Here is an 18,687-nt window from a genome sequence, read left to right on the forward strand (position 1 = left end):
TTGATGTTGGCCCAGTTCATTCTGGCCCCTCTGTTCAAACCATCCTGTCTCTTGTCAGCAAAGGCAGAACAGGGCTGATGGGGACAGCAGCCTGGAGTGCAGGGTGCTCATGACTCAGAGGGAAACCTCAGGCACTGACTGGGTAGCAGCGCCCCTAGAGCATCTCAGACCACCTGCCAGGGCTTGCCTTGGCCACTTGACACCACAGAGCACCTTCCAGGCCCCTTGTCACAGTGTCCCAACCCCAGACCAAGGTTACGCATCCGCCTCACAAGGGCGGGGGTGGGGGTGGATGGTGTCTCATGTACATGCTGCGGAGATGGTGTCTCGTACTTGTGCTTGGGGGGAGGAAGTTTCTCATGGCAGTGCTGGGGGTGATGGTGTCTTGTGTCCATGCTGGGGGGATGGGGACAATGCCTTGTGCCTGTGGATGACAGTGTTTCGTGTGTCTGTGCTGGGGGGGGGGGAGGGGTGGAGAACGGGGTCTCATGTCTGTGCTGAGGGTGATGGTGTTTCTTGTGTCTGCATCTGGAGGGGAGGACGATGTCTGGTGTTCACACCTGGGAGCCGGGGCAGTGTCAGGAGTCTGTGCCTGTCAGGGGAACAGTGTCTGCCAGGTGTGCTGGGCGTGCAGGGGCAAATTTTCATTCAGTTTCAGTTGCTTCATCCCAAAAGTATTGGCTCAGGAATTGGAAGGTCCAGGGAAGGGTCACAGAAATGCTTAGAGAGGAGGGGGGGCATCTGAAGGGGGAGAGTTTGGAATGGAGAAGAATAAAAGAGAGGACAGCAGAGGGATATAAAGAGAGGAATGGGGCAGGGAGCCAGTAGGGCTCTGAGCTACCCAGCCCCTTAACACAATAACAAGAGGCATTCAAAATGAAAAGGCAACACTTCAGACAGACAAAAGGCATTTTTCGCAATGTGTGATTAACCTATCCTGCCACATGACTGCATTACAGCAAATAGCTTAGTACAGTTAGTACATTGATTAGACATGTCGCTGCCTGAAAGCAATGGCAATCACTAGGATACACATGGTAAGGGCTCATGTGTTAGGGGAGAGATAGGTGGTTCCCCATCTGGGACCAGAAGATGCATATGGCGATTTTCCACAACCTCCGAAGCCTCTGGCAATGGTTCCTGCAGCGACAGCACCCAGAGCGAGAGACCACTGGTGTGTGTTACCATGGGCAGAGCAGTACTGGACCAACAGGGAGGTGGGCTGTCACACTTGATGGGCCACTGGCCTCTTCTGCTACCACAATCCTATTTGCCACAGTCTGGGACCTTTTACTCCTATGGATTCTGGCTTTGCAGGGTGAACTGGCAAGGCGGCTGCAGAACCTGGACATTCCAACAAGGAAGCCAAGTGCTAGGAACAATCCCCTGATTGTACTAGCCAGGGGCTGGCAGTAATTCCTCCGCTGGAGCCACAGCCCTTGTCCCTCTGGGCTTGGCAGCCATTCTCCTCCTATGTCCTGCAGTGCTCCCCACTGGGCATGGGAACAGGGAATCCATAAAGAAATAGAAAAGGAGCTTACGGTACCTTGGACAGCGACTGGAGTGAAGAATGAAGCAGTAGCCATGGTAACATGAGTGGTGGACTGGGAAGGGCCTGACGAAGGGGCTGGAGTGGAGTGAACATGTGGGGTGGGGAGCTGGGAAAAATCTGGGGAGGACAACAAAAAAAAGGGAAACAAATCAACCTGGAGAGATGACAGCAATGGTGTGAGAGACTCCAAGATGGAAATGATGTCTGGAGGTCTCTATCAACTCTCTCCTAATGCCCAGCCCTCTGCACTCAGCTCTGCCAGTACCCCTCAGTCCCGACCTGCAGCTCCCTGCTATCCCAGCCATGGGGCCACCCCACACACAGCTCTGTCGGTTCCCCTTAATTGTGACCTGCAGCCCCAGCTATCTCAGCACTGGGCCCTCCCCACACAGCTCTGCTGATGCCTCTCAATCCTGACCTGCAGACCCGTGCTCTCCCAGCCCTGGGCTCCCCCCACTGCTCTGCCAGTGCCCCCCACTGCTGTCACAGGTTCAGGCCCCTACTGTCACAGGTTCAGATGAAGATTGCGAGCTCTTCCCAAAAGAATGTGTGCTTGGTCAGTGCCAGCACAAGGGCCCTGATCCTGGGAGCTATACAATGTATAGCAGTGACCCAATATGGGGGTGCGTCAGTGCCGTTTGGCCTTTGCTTAGCTCCACCCCTCCTTCCTTACAGGCTCCTCCCAGCCTCAACCCCTTCTTATTTGACTTCTTCTCCCTCTTGCCTTCCTGGGGGAGGGGAGGCAGCCCCTGCCATCTGCTGTTCTGTGGCTGTCATATTCATTGCCAATTCCACATGAAGACTCCTTCCCAGCCCTTGCTCTCCTCTGCTGCCCACATGGACGGGCCTTTTCCTCTTCCCCGGGCCCCTCCACTTCTCCTCACTGCCCGTGCCCTTCCACTTCCCCTCACTGCCCGGGGCCCTTCCCCCTTCCCCTCGCTGCCCGGGGCCTTTTCCTCTTCCCTGTGCTCCTCCTCTTCCACTCACTGCCCCAGCTGGCTCTGGCTATAACCATTGTAAAATCGAACTCCATGGTCTGGATCCATGGAAAAGAGCCCTCACTTGGTGCTCTTCCCCCTTGGTCTGCACCTGCCCCTCTAGTGCCCTTACTCAGCCTCACACAACCTCCACATGCCCCTGCCCATATGCCCCTCCCTGCCTCCCTTCATCCTGGCTCTGTGCCCTTCAGGCAGTATAGCCCTGTTAGCTTCTGCTTAGGAGCCCTGGGTGTTATGAGTTCTGGTAGCTCTCAGTCTATGTCTGTGATGGGCCTAGCAGCCCAATGAAGCATTTGCCAGGCATCTCTTTGGCATTTCACTGAAGCTTTCCGGGCATGCCCTTGTCCGGCTCTCAGTGTAACGCAGGAGTGTCCCCTCGGGCGGGAGCTAAGGAAGTGCATGAGGGGCTGCCTCTTGATCACTATGTGGCATGGTGTTGTAACAACTGGGCCTACATATTGACCCAAATTGTGAGCTCAACTGTGAAATGACTGTAGAAGTTCATAAGTTGTTACAATACCCTATAATGACTCATGCTGATGGGGAAAGGTACGAAGGGAGACAGAATAGTTGAATTAGTCCAGACAAAAAGGCCTAGTTAATATAAGTCAAGGATTGTGTTGAAATTACATGGTTAAAAACAGGAGATGTGGAGCAGGAAATGAATGAGCCAAAACTGATATGTCAGAAATGAGGCCTAACTGGGGGACAAAATAATGAGGGGAGGAGCTATTCCATCCATCACTCCCTTTTTGAGTCCTTAAAAGAACGAGATTTTGTGGGAAGGAAAGAACAAAAAGAAGAACAGACGGGAAGGACAGAGGGTCCTGGAGTGAACTTCACCATCATGGCTGCCATGCCCAGGGCTTCCTGGGACTCCAGGGCAGATCCTGATCCCAAGAAGTGTCTTGACCACACCGGGCCAGCGCAAGGGACCCAGATGACATGGCCACCCCTCCGGCTCCAGCTGAATCCCAAACACCACCTGGGATGATCGTTACCACCATCTTTGATACCACCTATGTCAGTAGTTCTCAACCTTTTTGGGCTCCAGACCCATTTGCAAATGTTTATGGCCTGCTGCAACCCAGTAAATAGTCTGGAGGCAGAGGCCCTGGTAGGGTTACCATATGTCTGGGTTTTCCCGGACATGACCTCTGTTCTGGTCCTCCAACCTCCGTCTGGGTGGATTTTTGAAATACGAACAAATGTCCATGATTTTTCCTTGCTCGTCCTTTCCCCTTGCCTTCTGGAGAGCAGCGGCTGCTAACAGGGCACCCAGCTCTGAAGGCAGCGCTGCCGCTCTGCAGCAGAGCAGAAATAAGGGTGGGATGGGATGGTTCTGCCATAGAAACTATACCCCCTCTTCAACTCTCCCTCCCCCTGGCAGTGTCCTCTATTTCGGAACTTGAAATATGGTAACCCTTGGCCGTGGGGTGCTTTCAGTCGGATCCTGCCTCCCCTCCCAAAAGAGTTGCGTCCTGCCTGGCACTCACCCCACAGTGCAGCTCCTGGGCTGTGGGGCTGGCTGGACTTGGCTCTCCACTCTGGGCATTGCAACCTCTGGGACTGCAGCACAGCTGAGGTTTGGCCCCGCCCCCCTGACTAGACCAAATCTGTGTGAGTGGAGTTGTGATCTGGCTCTTGGGGTTGCAGTGCCACTCACTCAAATTTGGCCTACCCGGACTCCCGTCATCATGATGGCTGGGCCAAACCTGAGTGGTGCTGAGAGCCAGAGGTTGCAGTGCCTGGAGCAAGGAGGCGAGCCCAGCCAGCCCCAGGGGACACACAGGAGCTGCCACTCAACCCTTTGAAACATTCTGGTGACCCAATTTTGGGTCCCGACCCACAGGTTGAGAAACCCTGGTCTAAGAGACTGTCAAACAGCATGGGGGTGGGGGTTTCCATTCTAAAAACTGTCCAGCTGAAGGGAAAGGGATCTAGCGATGCTGTTACAATGCCAGCCTGACTTCATATTTTACATGGTAAAGGTTTCAACTGTTTCCCTTCTTTTCTGTACATTAATAGAAGGCTAAAGGGATGTTTAATGGTGTGTTTGCCCAGGGACAAAGCAGGCTGAGGTCTCTGGATACCAACCCCCTGGACCCTGTTTGGACTGTTAGTGTCAGACAGTGACTCAGTGAAGTTAACACCTTTGGCTCATTTATTAATACTCCAGTGAGCAGGACTCTCGGCAGTGCAAGGCACTGGCAAATGTGTGTTTGGGATCTGAGTGCAGGGGCCAAACAGGGAGATTGGAACGGGCAAAACCAGAGCCTGTTCTGTGGTGGGGTTGCTGAGGGAGTCTGCATCCCCCCAGGGAGCCCTTCTCCCCACTGACTCCCCCGCAAGGCATGTGAGCAGCTGATACACTGGCCATGTTACAGTCTCCTGGTGCAGACTCCACTGCTGCTTTCCTACAAGCTTTGCAAAATATGCCCCAAGATTTGTGTCCAGTTCTCAACTGCCAAGCACCTTGTGTAGTCACTTACCCCAGTGAGTTGTGGGTGCCCAGTGTGAGCGGGACTCACCGTGATGTAAAGGAGGCACAGGGTGCTGGCAGCTGGGTCTGAACCAGGTCTGAAGCCCCTGTGATCTGCACTTGATAACAACGAAGGAAGGGATTGCTCTGCTCGGCTGCAGACAGTATGCGACTCAAACAGGGACAAGCTCCAGCACCCGGGGAACTCAAACTATTGGGAGCTCTGCTCATGGGGGGTTACCTCTCCTGGTCTCTTCTGGGAGATGATTAAGCTAGCTCAGCACCAGTTCACATTCCTAGGACTTCAATGACCTGGATACTGGAAAAAAGAAAAGGAGTATTTGTGGCACCTTAGAGACTAACAAATTTATCTGAGCATAAGCTTTCATGAGCTAGAGCTCACTTCATCACTTTTCATGTTGCATCCGATGAAGTGAGCTGTAGCTCATTAAAGCTTATGCTCAAATAAATTTGTTAGTCTCTAAGGTGCCACAAATACTCCTTTTCTTTTTGCGGATACAGACTAACATGGCTGCTACGCTGAAACTTGGATACTGGAGAATCCATTCAGAGAAGAAGCCATCCTAGATCTGCTGATATGAAGAAATTGACTGAGAGAGAATAAAAGGGAGGCCAGGGACCAGTAACCCTGGTCTGCCAGAACCCATCATAAAGGGCTCACCACATGCAGCAAGGCAGGGGCATTCAGTGTGGAAAAGCACATTTGGGAACTCCAGAAATCTAGCAAGCACAGTCCAATGGAAGAGCACATCAGAGTGCACACGGGGCGGTGGCGGTGACTGAGGAGCTCTCCGAGACTCTGATCCCTTGGAGAAGGAACAAGAATGGTCAGTTGGCTTCAGAGGTGGGGAAGTCACTTGCTTTGGAAATGGAGGGAGTGGAAAGCAAGCAACCATCAAAAGCCAACAGAATCCAATAAGGCTCCTAGGGAGAAAAGAAAGGAGAGGATGGAGCTAACTCTGCCAAGGGGGAAGGAGGGGCTTTTGCCACAAATGTCGGGGGGAAGACGAAGAGAGAGGGTGCAGCAGGGACATGAGTCAGTGCGAAAGGGAATGAAATCTGACCGAGACACTGAGCACCTATCAGAAAGCTCTCTGCACCAAGCAACATATGGATGAGGAATGGGGACAAATGAATTGAGGAAGCTTCGGATATAAAACTAGCAAGAGAGTCCATGAAAAATGTGAAGATAGGCAAATGGGCGATGTATCAATATCGGGACAATGTGAGTCCCAGGGAGGCACAGGGACGAGCTAATGGACTTACATGCCAGAGCAGTAAAGAAAAGTCCTGGAGAGTTAGGAAGGTTCCAGGGGGCGGGTGCTAGTTTTTTAGAAAAGATCAACAGCAATCCTGGCATTACAGTCAGTTCACTTTGACCCTCTGCCCCTTACAAAATGATGGACTATTAAAGTGAAAGCTCCCTCAATCTGTGCATGGAGGATACCGAGGCGGTGAGCAATAAGCAGCACTGGGAGCTGACTGAGAATGATGGAGAAGAGACAAACTTGATTTTGTTTTTTTGGCTAGAATTCTACAGTAGGCAGCAAAAGAGGAGATGGTACTGGAGCTGCCGCATATCTGGAGTTTGGTTTCCTGTCACACGGAACCTCTGCTCACCTCAGTCGCTCAGATTGACTCGGGAGTTGCTGAAAACTGGAGGAAGAATTGCCAAAATAACCCAGCCAATTCACAATAATGGACCATGAGATAGAACTGTGCTGGGAACCAGGGATGGATGGATGGGAGGTCACAGAAAGAAGCAGATTTCCAGAAGTAGTCAGCATGCAGAATCAGGGCCACATTTCTAAAGAGCTAAGCGTGCTGCACACGTTTGGTGGTACTCAGCTCCTGAGAATCCAGCCCTGGATGTCACAGTGGGAGCGGCTCTGTACCAAGCACTTTCAAACATGTGTCCCTGAGAGCGCTTGAAAGCCAGGCCCTGCTGGTCTTGGAGGGGGCTGCACAGCCATGAAATTCACCAACAACCCCCACTAGGAGGAGCTGGAAACACCAGTGGGGACACAGAACAGATCCCAAGGCAGCAGGAGATTAGAGTGATCATAATCAGAACCCTGAACGGTACATAGCTCTGTTCCACTTGCAGAGCACACTGACTCATTAAACATAGGCAGGGAATAGCAGTAGCAATGTCTTGGAAATGCAGCACGTGCAGCAGGTGAAAAAACCACAGCAGCCTGAATACCCATGGGAAGAGAATCCAGGGCAGCCGGCAATTCTCCATGGGGCTGCAGGCAATCTGCTCCCCTCCTGCTCTGTATGGGGGGCTCGAGGAGCAGGTTAGACATGAGCTGCTAATGCACTGGAGCCGGAACAGAGGGATTACACCCTAGGGGCTCCATGGGACGGTGGCTGTGCCAGGGAGACTGTTCAGTTCTGGACAGCTCAGAGAAATGATCTGGGGCTGGGAAGACTCAGTTAGGGGAAGAGATGAAGGGCTGAAGTTATCAAGGGCTCAGCAGCCCATTATTCTCCATGGGGCTGGGGCTAAGCCTCCTTTGTTGTCAATGGGAGCTGGGAGGAGTCAGGCTTTTTTGAACATCTGGCCCTAAATCGGCTTACAAAAAGGAATGAAAAGACAGTGGAAGACACACCTAAACCCCTCCGCACAAGGGTGACGGGATTAAGGAAACTTCCCTAGCCTCATTTGCATCAAGGATGGGACAGGGAGGCATCCCCATTAGCATACAGAATGGAGAAGAGAGATTATAAGGCAAGAACTGCACTGAACTCTGGGGGATCTCTGTTCCAGCTGTTAATGAACCCACACCTGCACACACCCAGCTCAGTACTTATCAGACCAATTCTAGTAATAAATCCTTTATTGGTATCCAAAATACTGAACCTGCCTAATTGCATTGTGAGCTCCCTTGAAGGAACACGGCCGATAGCCAAGAATGAGAAGTTCCTATTGTCTAGCCTGAACAAAACAACTTTGGTATCCTCCCTTGAGCCATCAGTTTACCCATAAACAAATCTAGTGTTCTCCCTTGAACCATTGTTGTTTCCCTACCAATACTCAAGTAAGTGCTCGGATGTTTGTATCCAACATCTGCATCAGTTCCATTGGGACTTCATTAAGTTAGATTTAATATTGTAACTGTTTTGTTTGTTTGGCTCCCCTTGTACGGTTATTACCTGGCAATAAATAACTTTCATGGTTAAGCTGGTTGCTTCCCTCTCTCTCTCTCTCTCTCTTTCTCTTTAGCAATGCTCCTTGTACTTAAGCTGAAGATCCCTGCAGCACCCAAAAATCCTGTGGGGTTTGCTCATCAAGTGGGCTACTACCAGAACAATTATAACGAGAAAGTGGGGATAGGGACGAGCTGAACCTGGGATATATGAGGGTGGCAGCTTGGAAGTGCTGCTCGACTCAGCCTGCTGAGTCCAGGGGCATATAAGGGGTCAGTGTGGGAGTGCTGATTAACCCGGTCCTCTCAGACGCGCTCTGTTAATGTGTGTGTTCTTCTGATTCTGGGGCTGGAAGAACCCAGCCCTGGGAAACCTAGGTCCTGCAGGCTCCACTGTGAGGGAACTTGCAGAAGGGAGAAGTAGAGCTCCATATGAGAACACAAGTGACACAAGCAGTACATGGATAGAATTACAGACACCCCCCCGCCCCGCTGCCTGAAGAGTAACTCTAATAATTGAGTGTACCCCAAGTAATGGGCAAATCCGGTCCATCTGTTCTGGGAGAGGAGGGCGGGAAACCAGGGAGTTCAGCCTGTGAACATGTGCAGGGTGTTAACAACCATAAGAGAGAGGGCACACTCAGTTCAGTATCCCACACAGGGTGTAGCTCGGAGCAGTGGGCTGCCATCCCAGAGGGGGAGAGCGATCTGAAACTTCGGGAGATCCTTCTGAGAGTGTGCGGGTGGATCTGGCTAGGGGACAGGTGGGAGCCCCATCCCATGAGACTAGACAAACACCTCCAAACTTCCTACAGAGCTAGTCCTGCACTGCCCCGGGGATACTCTAGAAGGGACCAGCAGGGTGTTTCCAGCTATTGTAGTCCCTGACATTCAGGGCCAGCTTTTCCTCCCCATTGCTGGCTGCCCTCTTCCCATATCACTATCCACAGGTGGGTAGCTGAGCAGACCAGCCCCCTCCCTGCCCCAGTTCATCTCTTGTCCTTACAGCAGCAGATAATGACTGAACCCAGCCCAGGCTGCGTGGCTCTCCTCCCAGCTCCCCACAAGCTGTGCTCCCTCCTCCTGCACATGGGCTCCCCAGCCAAGCAACACCCATCAGCTCCTGCAGGGCTCTGGAGAGGCAATCTGCTCCCCTCCTGCTCTGTATGGGGGGCCCGAGGAGCCAGCGGGGAGGGAGGGGAGCAAATGAACAGGAGAGAAGGAGGGAAGAGTGAGCATAGAAGCGCAGTGAGGAGTGATCCAGGGGGAGAGTGGGGAGTAGGGAGGGGAGAACAGCAGAGAAATACCAGAGAAAGAAGAAAAGAGGAACAGGTTGGAGGAGGCAGCAGCTTCACGGAGCCTGTGCCAAAGAAGCAGCTGCAGGAGCTCAGAGACAAGCCCCCTGAGGCTCAGCATCTGCAGTTGGCTGGGTCCATGCTGGGTCCGTCCGTGGGACACTGCAGTGTACTTCCAAAGAGCATCACCCCTGGCAGTGGGCGTACCCAACACACTGCTCCCTGGATAGGGGTGTTCCCAAGACACCTGGAGCTCCCCAGCAAGGGGTGTTCCCAAGACATTGGGGCTCCCCGGTAGGGGTGTTCCCAACAAACCCTGGGCTCCCCAGCAAGGGTTGTTCCCAATGCGCCTGGGGCTCCCCAGCAGGGGGTGTTCCCAACGTACCCAGAGCTCCCCGCCAGGGGTGTTCCCAACACACTGGGGCTCCCCGCAGGGAGTGTGCGGCACAAACCCAGGGGCACACATCAGATGGCTCCAGCAGTGTGGGATGAGCCCCCCAGAGGGACAACTCCACTGTACTTGGCAGCATATCGCAGAGGCTCCGGGGAGCCGAGTGCAAGGTGAGGTTCAGGTGCTAGTCCCCGGAGAGGGGAGGAGGCAGCAAGCAGGCGCTCCACCCCCTGTCTGGTGCCCAATGCTTACCATTGATGTCCAGGTTGTACCTCACTACAACGCTACCCATGGTGCTGGTGGCCATGCAGATATAGGTGCCACTGTCGCTCTTGTTGAGGAAGGGGAGGGTGAGGACACGGTTGGTGTTTGGACGCAGGGGAACATCGCTGCCCTCCTTCGTCCACAGGAACTCCTGGGGGCTAAGAGGACAGGGGTTAGTGAAAGGCAAGGGGCGCTTCCCCGAGGGGCATACACCCATGCAGCAGCAGGTGCTGGCTTCAGAGGTCAGCCCAGCTAGGAATTCATTACAGCAGCTTCCATTGCCCAGGGGAGCTTCCCCCACAGTCCCCGAGGCCCTTGCAGACTGTGACAAAGGCCTGACTGCATCCCACTGAACTGGCAGGAGCTGCAGCGCCCCCGGGACAGGCCCTAGCAGCAAGGCTGTAGCCCGGTGAAGAGAGCTATAAGGGGTGCTGCAAGCAGCCCTGCAGGAGAGGACGGGAGCCAGAGGGGCTGGGGAGGGGTAGACGCTTACATCGGATTGCCCTGGACTTCGCACTGCAGCCGCAGCTCCTCGCCCTCCCTAGGGTAGGGGGGGTCTGGCTCGATCGTTGCTGTTGGCTTAACTGGAGAGAGGGAAAAAAGAGAAAGGTAAAAATCAAAATTCTGGAGCACGTTCTGTGCTGCCCCTTCTCCCGCCCACGGTGCCTCTCCCACCACAACCATGGCATGTCCCTCACTACACCCTGAGCTTGTCCCTCCCTCGTTTCAGCTGCAGCGTGCCCCTCCCTCCATAAACCCACAGCGTCCCCCTCCCTCCCTACACCCACAGCATGCCTCTCCTTCCAAACATCGGCAGCATGCCCCTCCCTCTAAACACCAATGCTTGTTCCCCCCACCACACACCAATACTGTGTACCTCCCTCCTTCCCTACACCTGCAGCGTGCCCCTCCTGCCACACACCTGCAGTGTGACCCTCTCTCCACATGCCCACAGCGTGCCCTTCCCACCATTCACCCGCAGCATGCCCCTCCCTCCCTACACCCGCAGTGGGATGTGCGTATGTAGGGGGTGCTTAGCGGTAAGCTGTGTGTGCGTGGCGGGCGTTAGTGTTGGGCTGTGCGTATGGGGTGGTTAGTGGTGGGCTGCGTTTTTGAGGGATTGGTTAGCATTGGGCTCTGTGTGTGTATGGAGGGGTTAGTGGTGGGATGTGAGTGTGAAGGGGTGGTTAATGGTGGGCTGGGTTGTGTGTGCGCAGCATAGGGGTGGCTAGCGGTGGGCTGTGTGCATGTACAGGGTGTTTAGCGATGCAATGTGTGTGTGCATAGGGGTGGTTAGCGGTGGGCTGAGTATGTGTGTAAGGGATGTTTAGCGGGGGATTAGTATATGCACAAGGGCTGTTAGCAGTTGGCTGTGTGTGCATGGGGTGGTTAGCGGTGGAGTGTGTATGTGCATGGGGTGCTTAGTGGTGGGATGTGTGTGCATGGGGTGGATAGCGATGAGATATGTATGCGTGGGGGTGGTTAGTGGTGGGCTGTGTGTGTGCATATGGGTGGTTAGCGGTGGGCTGTGTGTGTGCATGGGGTGGTTAGCGGTGGGCTGTGTGTGTGTACAAGGGTGGTTAGCAGTTGGCTGTGTGTGCATGGGGTGGTTAGCAGTGGACTGTGTGTGTGCATGGGGTGGATAGCGGTGGGCTGTGTGTGTGCATGGGGTGGATAGCGGTGGGCTGTGTGTGTCCGTGGGGTGGTTAGCGGTGGGCTGTGTGTGTATAGGAGGGTGGTGAGTGGTGGGCTGTGTCTACATAATGGGGGTTAGCGGTGGGATGCGTTTGCGTAGGCGATGGTTAGTGGCAAGCTGTGTATGTGTGGGTGGGGTTAGCAGTGAGCTGTGTCTATGTAGTGGGGGTTAGTGGTGATCTGTGTGTGCATAGGGGCTGGTTAGCAGTGGGCTGTGTGTGCGTATGGTGGGGGGGGTTAGCAGTGAGCTGTGTGTGCACTGGGGACGGTAACAGTGGGATGTGTGTGCATAGCAGTGATTAGCAGTGAGATGTGTGTGTGTGTGTCTGTGACGCTCTGTACCTTGGGGGAACACCCGACACCCCCATGTTCATATTTATAAAATGACTGTGTGGTATCCAATGCAAAGATTATCACGTTGGGTGTCTTCGGAAGGCTCATGATGCACTGAGCATGGTTGTTATAGTGATGTTATAGTAATTGTTATAGTAAGGTTATAGGTTATAAATTTCATGTATATAGTTATGAGGCTGAAAATATATCCTCATGGCTTAAAGCAAGCCCATGCAAAAACTCTCCAAGAACAGAGAGCCAGTTCACATGTCATGAGAGGAGGTATGGGACAAACCCAGCCCAGCCTCACAGGAACAATGGACGCTGGCCTTGGCAGCAACAAAAGAATCTGTTAGACCCTCCAGGGAGTCACTGCCCTTCCTTTGGTCAATTTGGAACTGCGATGAGGTAATGCTCACCTGACTCTGAAGGTGGGGGGCGGGGGCAAAACCAAGAGGGAAGAAAGAACATGATAAAAGGGAGAGAAGTTTGCCATGCTCACTCTCTCTCTTCCACCTAAATCTACAGACACCACACCAAGCGACTGAAGTGCTGACCAAAGGGGAGAGCCTGGCTGAAGAACAACCAGCCAGCCTGTGGTGAGAAGCATCTAAGTTTGTAAGGACATTGAAAGTGTTAAGATCAGCTTAGAATGCTTTGCTTTTATTTCATTTGACCAAAGCTGACTTGTTATGCTTTGACTTGTAATCACTTAAAATCTGTCTTTATAGTTAATAAATTTCATTGTTTATTCTACCTGAGGCAGTGTGTTTAGTTTGAAGTGTGTCAGAGGCTCCCCTTGGGATAACAAGCCTGACACACATCAATTTCTTCGTTAAATTGACGAACTCATATAAGATTGCAGCGTCCAGCGGTCATAACTGGACACTGCAAGATGGAGGTTCCTAGGGTTGTTTCTGGGAATGGAGATATTGGCTAGTGTCATTCGCTTGTAAGTAGTCTGTGCGTGAACCGCCCAGGGGTGGGTGTTCTCACAGCAGGGTAAGGCTGGCTCCTAGAGTCAAGGATTGGAGTGGCCTAGCAGATCACCGGTCCAGATAACACAAGAGGGGAACGTTACAGTGTTGGGGTGGTGAGTGGAGAGCTGTGTGTGCGTCAGGGTGGTTACTGGTAGGATGTGTACATGCATTGAGTGGTTAGCTGTGGGCTGTGTGTGCTTGGGGGTGTTATTGATGGGCTGTGTCTAGGTAGGGGGGTTAAGCTGTGGGCTGCGGCTGTGTAGAGGGGTTAAGCTGTGGGCTGTGTGCGCATAGGGATTGGTTAGTGGTGAGCTGTGTGTATGCAGCGGTGGTTAGTGATGGGATGTGTGTGCATGTTGGTGGTTAATGGTGGGCTGTGTGTTTGTGCATGGGAGGATAGTGGTAGCTGTAATTGTGAGTATTAGTGCTCATCAGTGGGCTGTGTGTACGTAGGGATGGTTAGTGGAGGGCTGTTTGCGTATTAGTGATTAGGAGAGGACTGTGTGTGTTTCGGGGGGTTAGCGGTAGGCTGTGTGTGCGTGTAGGGGATGGTTAGTGGTGGGCTTTGTGTGAGTGGGAGTAATTAGTGTGGGGGGGTGTGTTGATCAAGTTGGTTAGTAGTGGGCAGTGTGTGTGTTGAGGGTGGATAGCATTGGGCTGTGTGTGCTTAGGAAGTGGTTACTGGTGAGCTGTGTGTGGATTGGGGGGGTTAGCAGTGGGCTGTATGTCTGTGTATGGGTGGTTAGCGGTGGGATGTGTGTGTGTCTGGAGTAGTGGTGGGGGAGTAGCGGTGGGCTGTGTTTGTACATGGGGAACAGTTAGTGGTGCGCATGTACGTGGGGAGGGAGGTTAGCGATGGGCTGTGTGTACGTAGCGTTGGTTAGCAGTAAGTGCTTTGTGCATGGGGATGGTTAGCAGTGGGCTGTGTGTGCATGTAGAGGGTGGCTAGCGGTGGGCTCAGTGTTTGCCTGGAAGGGTTAGCTGTGGACTGTATGAGTGTAAGGCGTGGCTGGTGGTGGGCTATGTGTGCGCAGGGTGGTTAGTGATGGGATTTGTGTGTGCGCAGGGTGAGGTTAGTAGTGGGCTGTGTGTATGGATGGGGTGGTGAGCAGTGGGATGCACGTGTGTGAAGGGGTGTTTAGTGGTGGGCTGTGTGTGTGTGTATTAGTGATTAGCAGTGGGCTCTTTGTGCATGGGGGTGATTAGCAGTGGGCTGTGTGTGTGTGCAGGGGATGGTTAGTGGTGGGCTGTGTGGTTAGAGGTGGGATGTGTGCACATAGGGGACAGTGAGTGGTGGACTGTATGTGTCTAAGAGAGTGGTTAGTGGTGGGCTGTGTGTACGTATGAAGTGGTTAGTGGCGGACTGTGCGGCGGGGTTAGCGGTAAGCTGTGTCTACATCAGGGGTGGGCAAACTACGGCCCGCGGGCTGGATCCAGCCTGCGAGCCGTTTTAAGCCGGCCTGCGAGTTGCACCACCCGGCTCGGCCCCACTCTGGCTGGGGCACTGGGTCAGGAGGCCGCACTACGGGGCTCAGCCCCACTCCGGCTGGGGTGCAGGGTTGGAAAGCTCTGGGAAGCTCTGGGAAGCTGTGGCATGGCCCTGTTCCAGCTCCTACGCGCTCCAATGGCCCCCTCCGGCACTCCAATGGGAGCTGCAGGGGCAGTGCTTGCGGATGGCGCAGAGTGCAGAGCCACCTGGCCATGTCTCCGCATAGGAGATGGAGAAGGGCCATGACACTAGTTCCGGGAGCCGCTTGAGGTAAGCGCCGCTCGGAGCCTGCACCCCTGAGTATCTCCCCACACCCCAACCCCCTGCCCCAGCCCTGATCCCCCTTCCGCTCTCCAAACCCCTCGATCCCAGCCTGGAGCACCCTCCTGCACCCCAAACCTCTCATCCCCAGCCCCACTCCAGAGCCCACACCCCCATTGGGAACCTGGACCCCTTCCCACAGCCCTGCCCCAGCCCTGATCCTCCTCCCGCTCTCCAAACCCCTTGATCCTAGCCCGGAGACCCTCCTGCACCCCAAACCTCTCATCCCCAACCCCACCCCAAAGCCCGCACCTCTAGCCAGACCCTGCACCCCTTCCTGCATCCCTGCACTAGCCCTGATCCCCCTCCCGCCCTCTGAACCCCTTGATCCCAGCCCAGAGCACCCTCCTACACCCCAAATTCCTCATCCTCAGCCCCACCCCAGAGCCCACATCCCAACCCCAATTTTGTGAGCATTCATGGCCCGCCATACAATTTCTATTCCCTGATGTGGCCCTCGGGCCAAAAAGTTTGCCCACCCCTGGTCTACATAGTGGGGTTATCAGTGGGCTGTGTGTACGTAGGCGATGGTTAGCAGCAGGCTGTGTGTGCATGGGTGGGGTTAGTGGTGAGCTGTGCCTACGTAGTGGGGGTTAGCAGTGGGCTGTGTGTGCGTAGGGGATGGATAGCGGTGGGCTGTGTGTGCGTAGGGGATGGATAGTGGTGGGCTGTGTGTGCATGGGTGGGGTTAGCGGTGAGCTGTGCCTACGTAGTGGGGGTTAGCAGTGGGCTGTGTGTGCGTAGGGGATGGATAGTGGTGGGCTGTGTGTGCGTAGGGGATGGATAGTGGTGGGCTGTGTGTGCATGGGTGGGGTTAGCGGTGAGCTGTGCCTACGTAGTGGGGGTTAGCAGTGGGCTGTGTGTGCGTAGGGGATGGATAGCGGTGGGCTGTTTGTGCGTAGGGGATGGATAGTGGTGGGCTGTGTGTGCATGGGTGGGGTTAGCGGTGAGCTGTGCCTACGTAGTGGGGGTTAGCAGTGGTCTGTGTATGCATAGGGGATGGATAGCGGTGGGCTGTGTGTGCGTAGGGGATGGATAGTGGTGGGCTGTGTGTGCGTAGGGGATGGATAGTGGTGGGCTGTGTGTGCATGGGTGGGGTTAGCGGTGAGCTGTGCCTACGTAGTGGGGGTTAGCAGTGGTCTGTGTATGCATAGGGGATGGATAGCGGTGGGCTGTGTGTGCGTAGGGGATGGATAGTGGTGGGCTGTGTGTGCATGGGTGGGGTCAGCGGTGAGCTGTGCCTACGTAGTGGGGGTTAGCAGTGGTCTGTGTATGCATAGGGGATGGATAGCGGTGGGCTGTGTGTGCGTAGGGGATGGATAGGCTGTGTGTGCACGGTAGGGGGTTAGCAGTGAGCTGTGTGTGCGTCAGGGTGGTAGCAGTGGGATGTGTGTGTATGGCGTGGCTAGCACGGGGCTGTGTGTGTGGGGGTAGCTCTGGGCTGTGTGCGCGACAGTGTGGTTAGCAATGGGTTGTATGTGTATGGAGTGGTTAGCAGTGGTCTGTGTGTGCATCGCGGTTGGTAGTGGTGTGCTGTGTGTGCATCAGGGTGGTTAGCAGTGGGCTGTGTGTGTCGGGGGAGTGGTTAGCGGTGAGCTCTGTGTGTGTACGGGGGGTGAAGCTCTGGGCTGTGTGTGCACAAAAAATGGTTAGTGGTGGCCTGTGTGTGTGTGAGGGTGGCTAGCAGTGATCTGTGTGTGCGTCGGGGTCAGCAACAGAGGAATGTGTGCACGTAGGGGTGGTTAGCGGTGGGCTGTGTGTGCATGGGGTGGTTAACGGTGAGATGTGTGTGTATTGGGTTTGTTAACAGTGGGATATGTGAGTCAGGTTGGTTATCAGTGGGCTGTGTGTGTATGGGGTGGTTAGTAGTGGGCTCTGCGTTTGTCAGGGTGGTTAGCAGTGGACTGTGTGCGCATCGCGGTCGGTAGTGATTGGCGGTGTGTGCGTCAGGGTGGTTAGCAGTGGGCTGTGTGTGCAATGCAGTTGGTAATGGTGGGCTGTGTGTACATGGCGGTGGTTAGCAGTGGGCTGTGTATGTGTCAGGGTCGGTAGCGGTGGGATGTCTTTGCACATAGGATAAGGGCATCAGAATCATTGTAGAAGTGGGGGGACCACCACTGCCAGACCTGGCCTCCCCACTTTTTAACATGGGTGTTGTTCGGTGGTGAGGGGGCGGCATTGCCCCCCAAACTGCAAGCCTCGGGCAGGTGTGGAGTGGCACGAGTAAAGGCTGTAGTTTGAGGCAGGGGAACTGATAACTGATAACTGATCATCTCCCTTGCTGCGAAGTACAGCACCTGTGCAAGTCTTGCATTTGGGGGAGGTAACACTTCTCCCTGCCCGGCCAAACTACACCCATGGGGAGGCCATGGTGGGGGGGCCATGCCCCACTCACCCCTGGTTCTGGCGCTGTTGACGTAGCGGTGATTAGTGGTGGGCTGTGTATGGAGGGTGGTAGGCCATGGGCTGTGTGTGTGGGGAGGTAGTAGGCAGAGGGCTGTGTTGGAGGTGGTAAGCCGTAGGCCGTGTGCCGGGGGTGTCAGGCTGTGTTTGAGGTGGTAAGCAGTGGGCTATGCGGGGTGTAGTAGGCCGTGGGCTGTGTGTCTGTTGTGTGTGGGGTTTGTGGGCTGTGGGGGGTTGGGGTGGGCTGTGAGCGGGTGCGGGTGACATGTAGCTATAGGCGGGGTGTTCGTGTGAGGCATGGGGTGCCTGTGGAGGGCTGGTCACTGGCTCATGCCTCCTTTCAGTCTCATCTGCTCCTCGTCATGCTCCCACGACACTCCAAGCACAGTCCCCGGATGCCTCCCCCTCCCCCGCCGTGGCTGTCCTGTACGTACAGTAGACCTGCAGTTTCTGGCTTGCGGATCTCTCCGAGTTCTGCAGGGACTCATGATCCACTGTGCAGGTCACATCCACGTCGTTGTCTTCTTTGGTGACGGTGAACTCAACGCGGCTGGTGACAGTGAAGGTTTTCCCGTTGGAATCTTCCATCACCTCGAGGGCCCCACCTTTGGGGGGCAAAGGAACAGGTGCTATCAGCGTGGGGCCTGCACAGGGCACGGGAGTGACTCCATCTTACCCACGGGGCCTATCTGCACCTCTCCCACCTGCCATGCTAGCCAGCACCCGTTGCTTCAGAGCAAGGGACAGGAGCTGCTAGTGATGGGAGAACCTGGCTCCCAGCTCCCCTCGGCTAGTGGTCAGCTGGTGCCCTGCAGGAGGGTGCACAGCCCTTCCACCAGGTATCCTGGCCTGTCTGCCTGGTCCGGAATCCTGGCTCTGGGCCCCCAGGGCCTCTTTGGGGCAAAGAGTGCCGCAGGCGAAGTGTGCTGGGCACAGCGTTTACCAGTATTCCTTTGCAGTGCCACTGAGCATCCCCTTGGTCATGGTATGAGAAGGCATGTCTGGAGCCTGACCTGGCGTCTCAGAGCAGCTCGTTGTGTTGCCTCCCACCCTTGTGTCCTCAGATTCAAACAGCCCCACTGTACCGGCCCTGCTCTTCCTGGAGGGCCCCAATAGTCCCCCCATGTGGGGTCTGAGCAATGGCCAGGGCACCAGAGAGCTGCTCCCACATCTCCAATGTACTGAGTGCTGTCCCCTGGCTTAGGGCCCAGGTCAGGTCATTCCCCCCAGGGCACAACACATTGCCTTGGGCAACGAGTCCTCGCTGGCTCATGGGGGCAGGTCCCTCTAGGGTTCCTCACTCTTCCCCAG

At 54.8% G+C, this 18,687-nt stretch overlaps 1 protein-coding gene across 2 annotated transcripts in view; it reads right to left on the reverse strand.

Moving 5' to 3' along the window:
* The window catches only part of CADM3 (cell adhesion molecule 3), a 143,813-nt gene that overhangs the window by 24,009 nt on the left and 101,117 nt on the right, over window positions 1–18,687 (reverse strand). Inside the window, exons 6-9 of one of the 2 annotated variants that reach the window (XM_048828907.2) lie at window positions 17,811–17,981; window positions 10,649–10,739; window positions 10,144–10,313; window positions 1,547–1,669 (exon numbers count right to left, since the gene is read on the reverse strand). In XM_048828907.2, coding sequence (XP_048684864.1) covers window positions 1,547–1,669; window positions 10,144–10,313; window positions 10,649–10,739; window positions 17,811–17,981 — 555 coding nt within the window. The remainder of the gene's footprint in view (window positions 1–1,546; window positions 1,670–10,143; window positions 10,314–10,648; window positions 10,740–17,810; window positions 17,982–18,687) is intronic. The other variant, XM_048828908.2, reaches the window with a different exon arrangement.

Source organism: Caretta caretta, chromosome 24, assembly GCF_965140235.1.
Source record: "Caretta caretta isolate rCarCar2 chromosome 24, rCarCar1.hap1, whole genome shotgun sequence".
Lineage (NCBI taxonomy): Eukaryota > Metazoa > Chordata > Testudines > Cheloniidae > Caretta > Caretta caretta.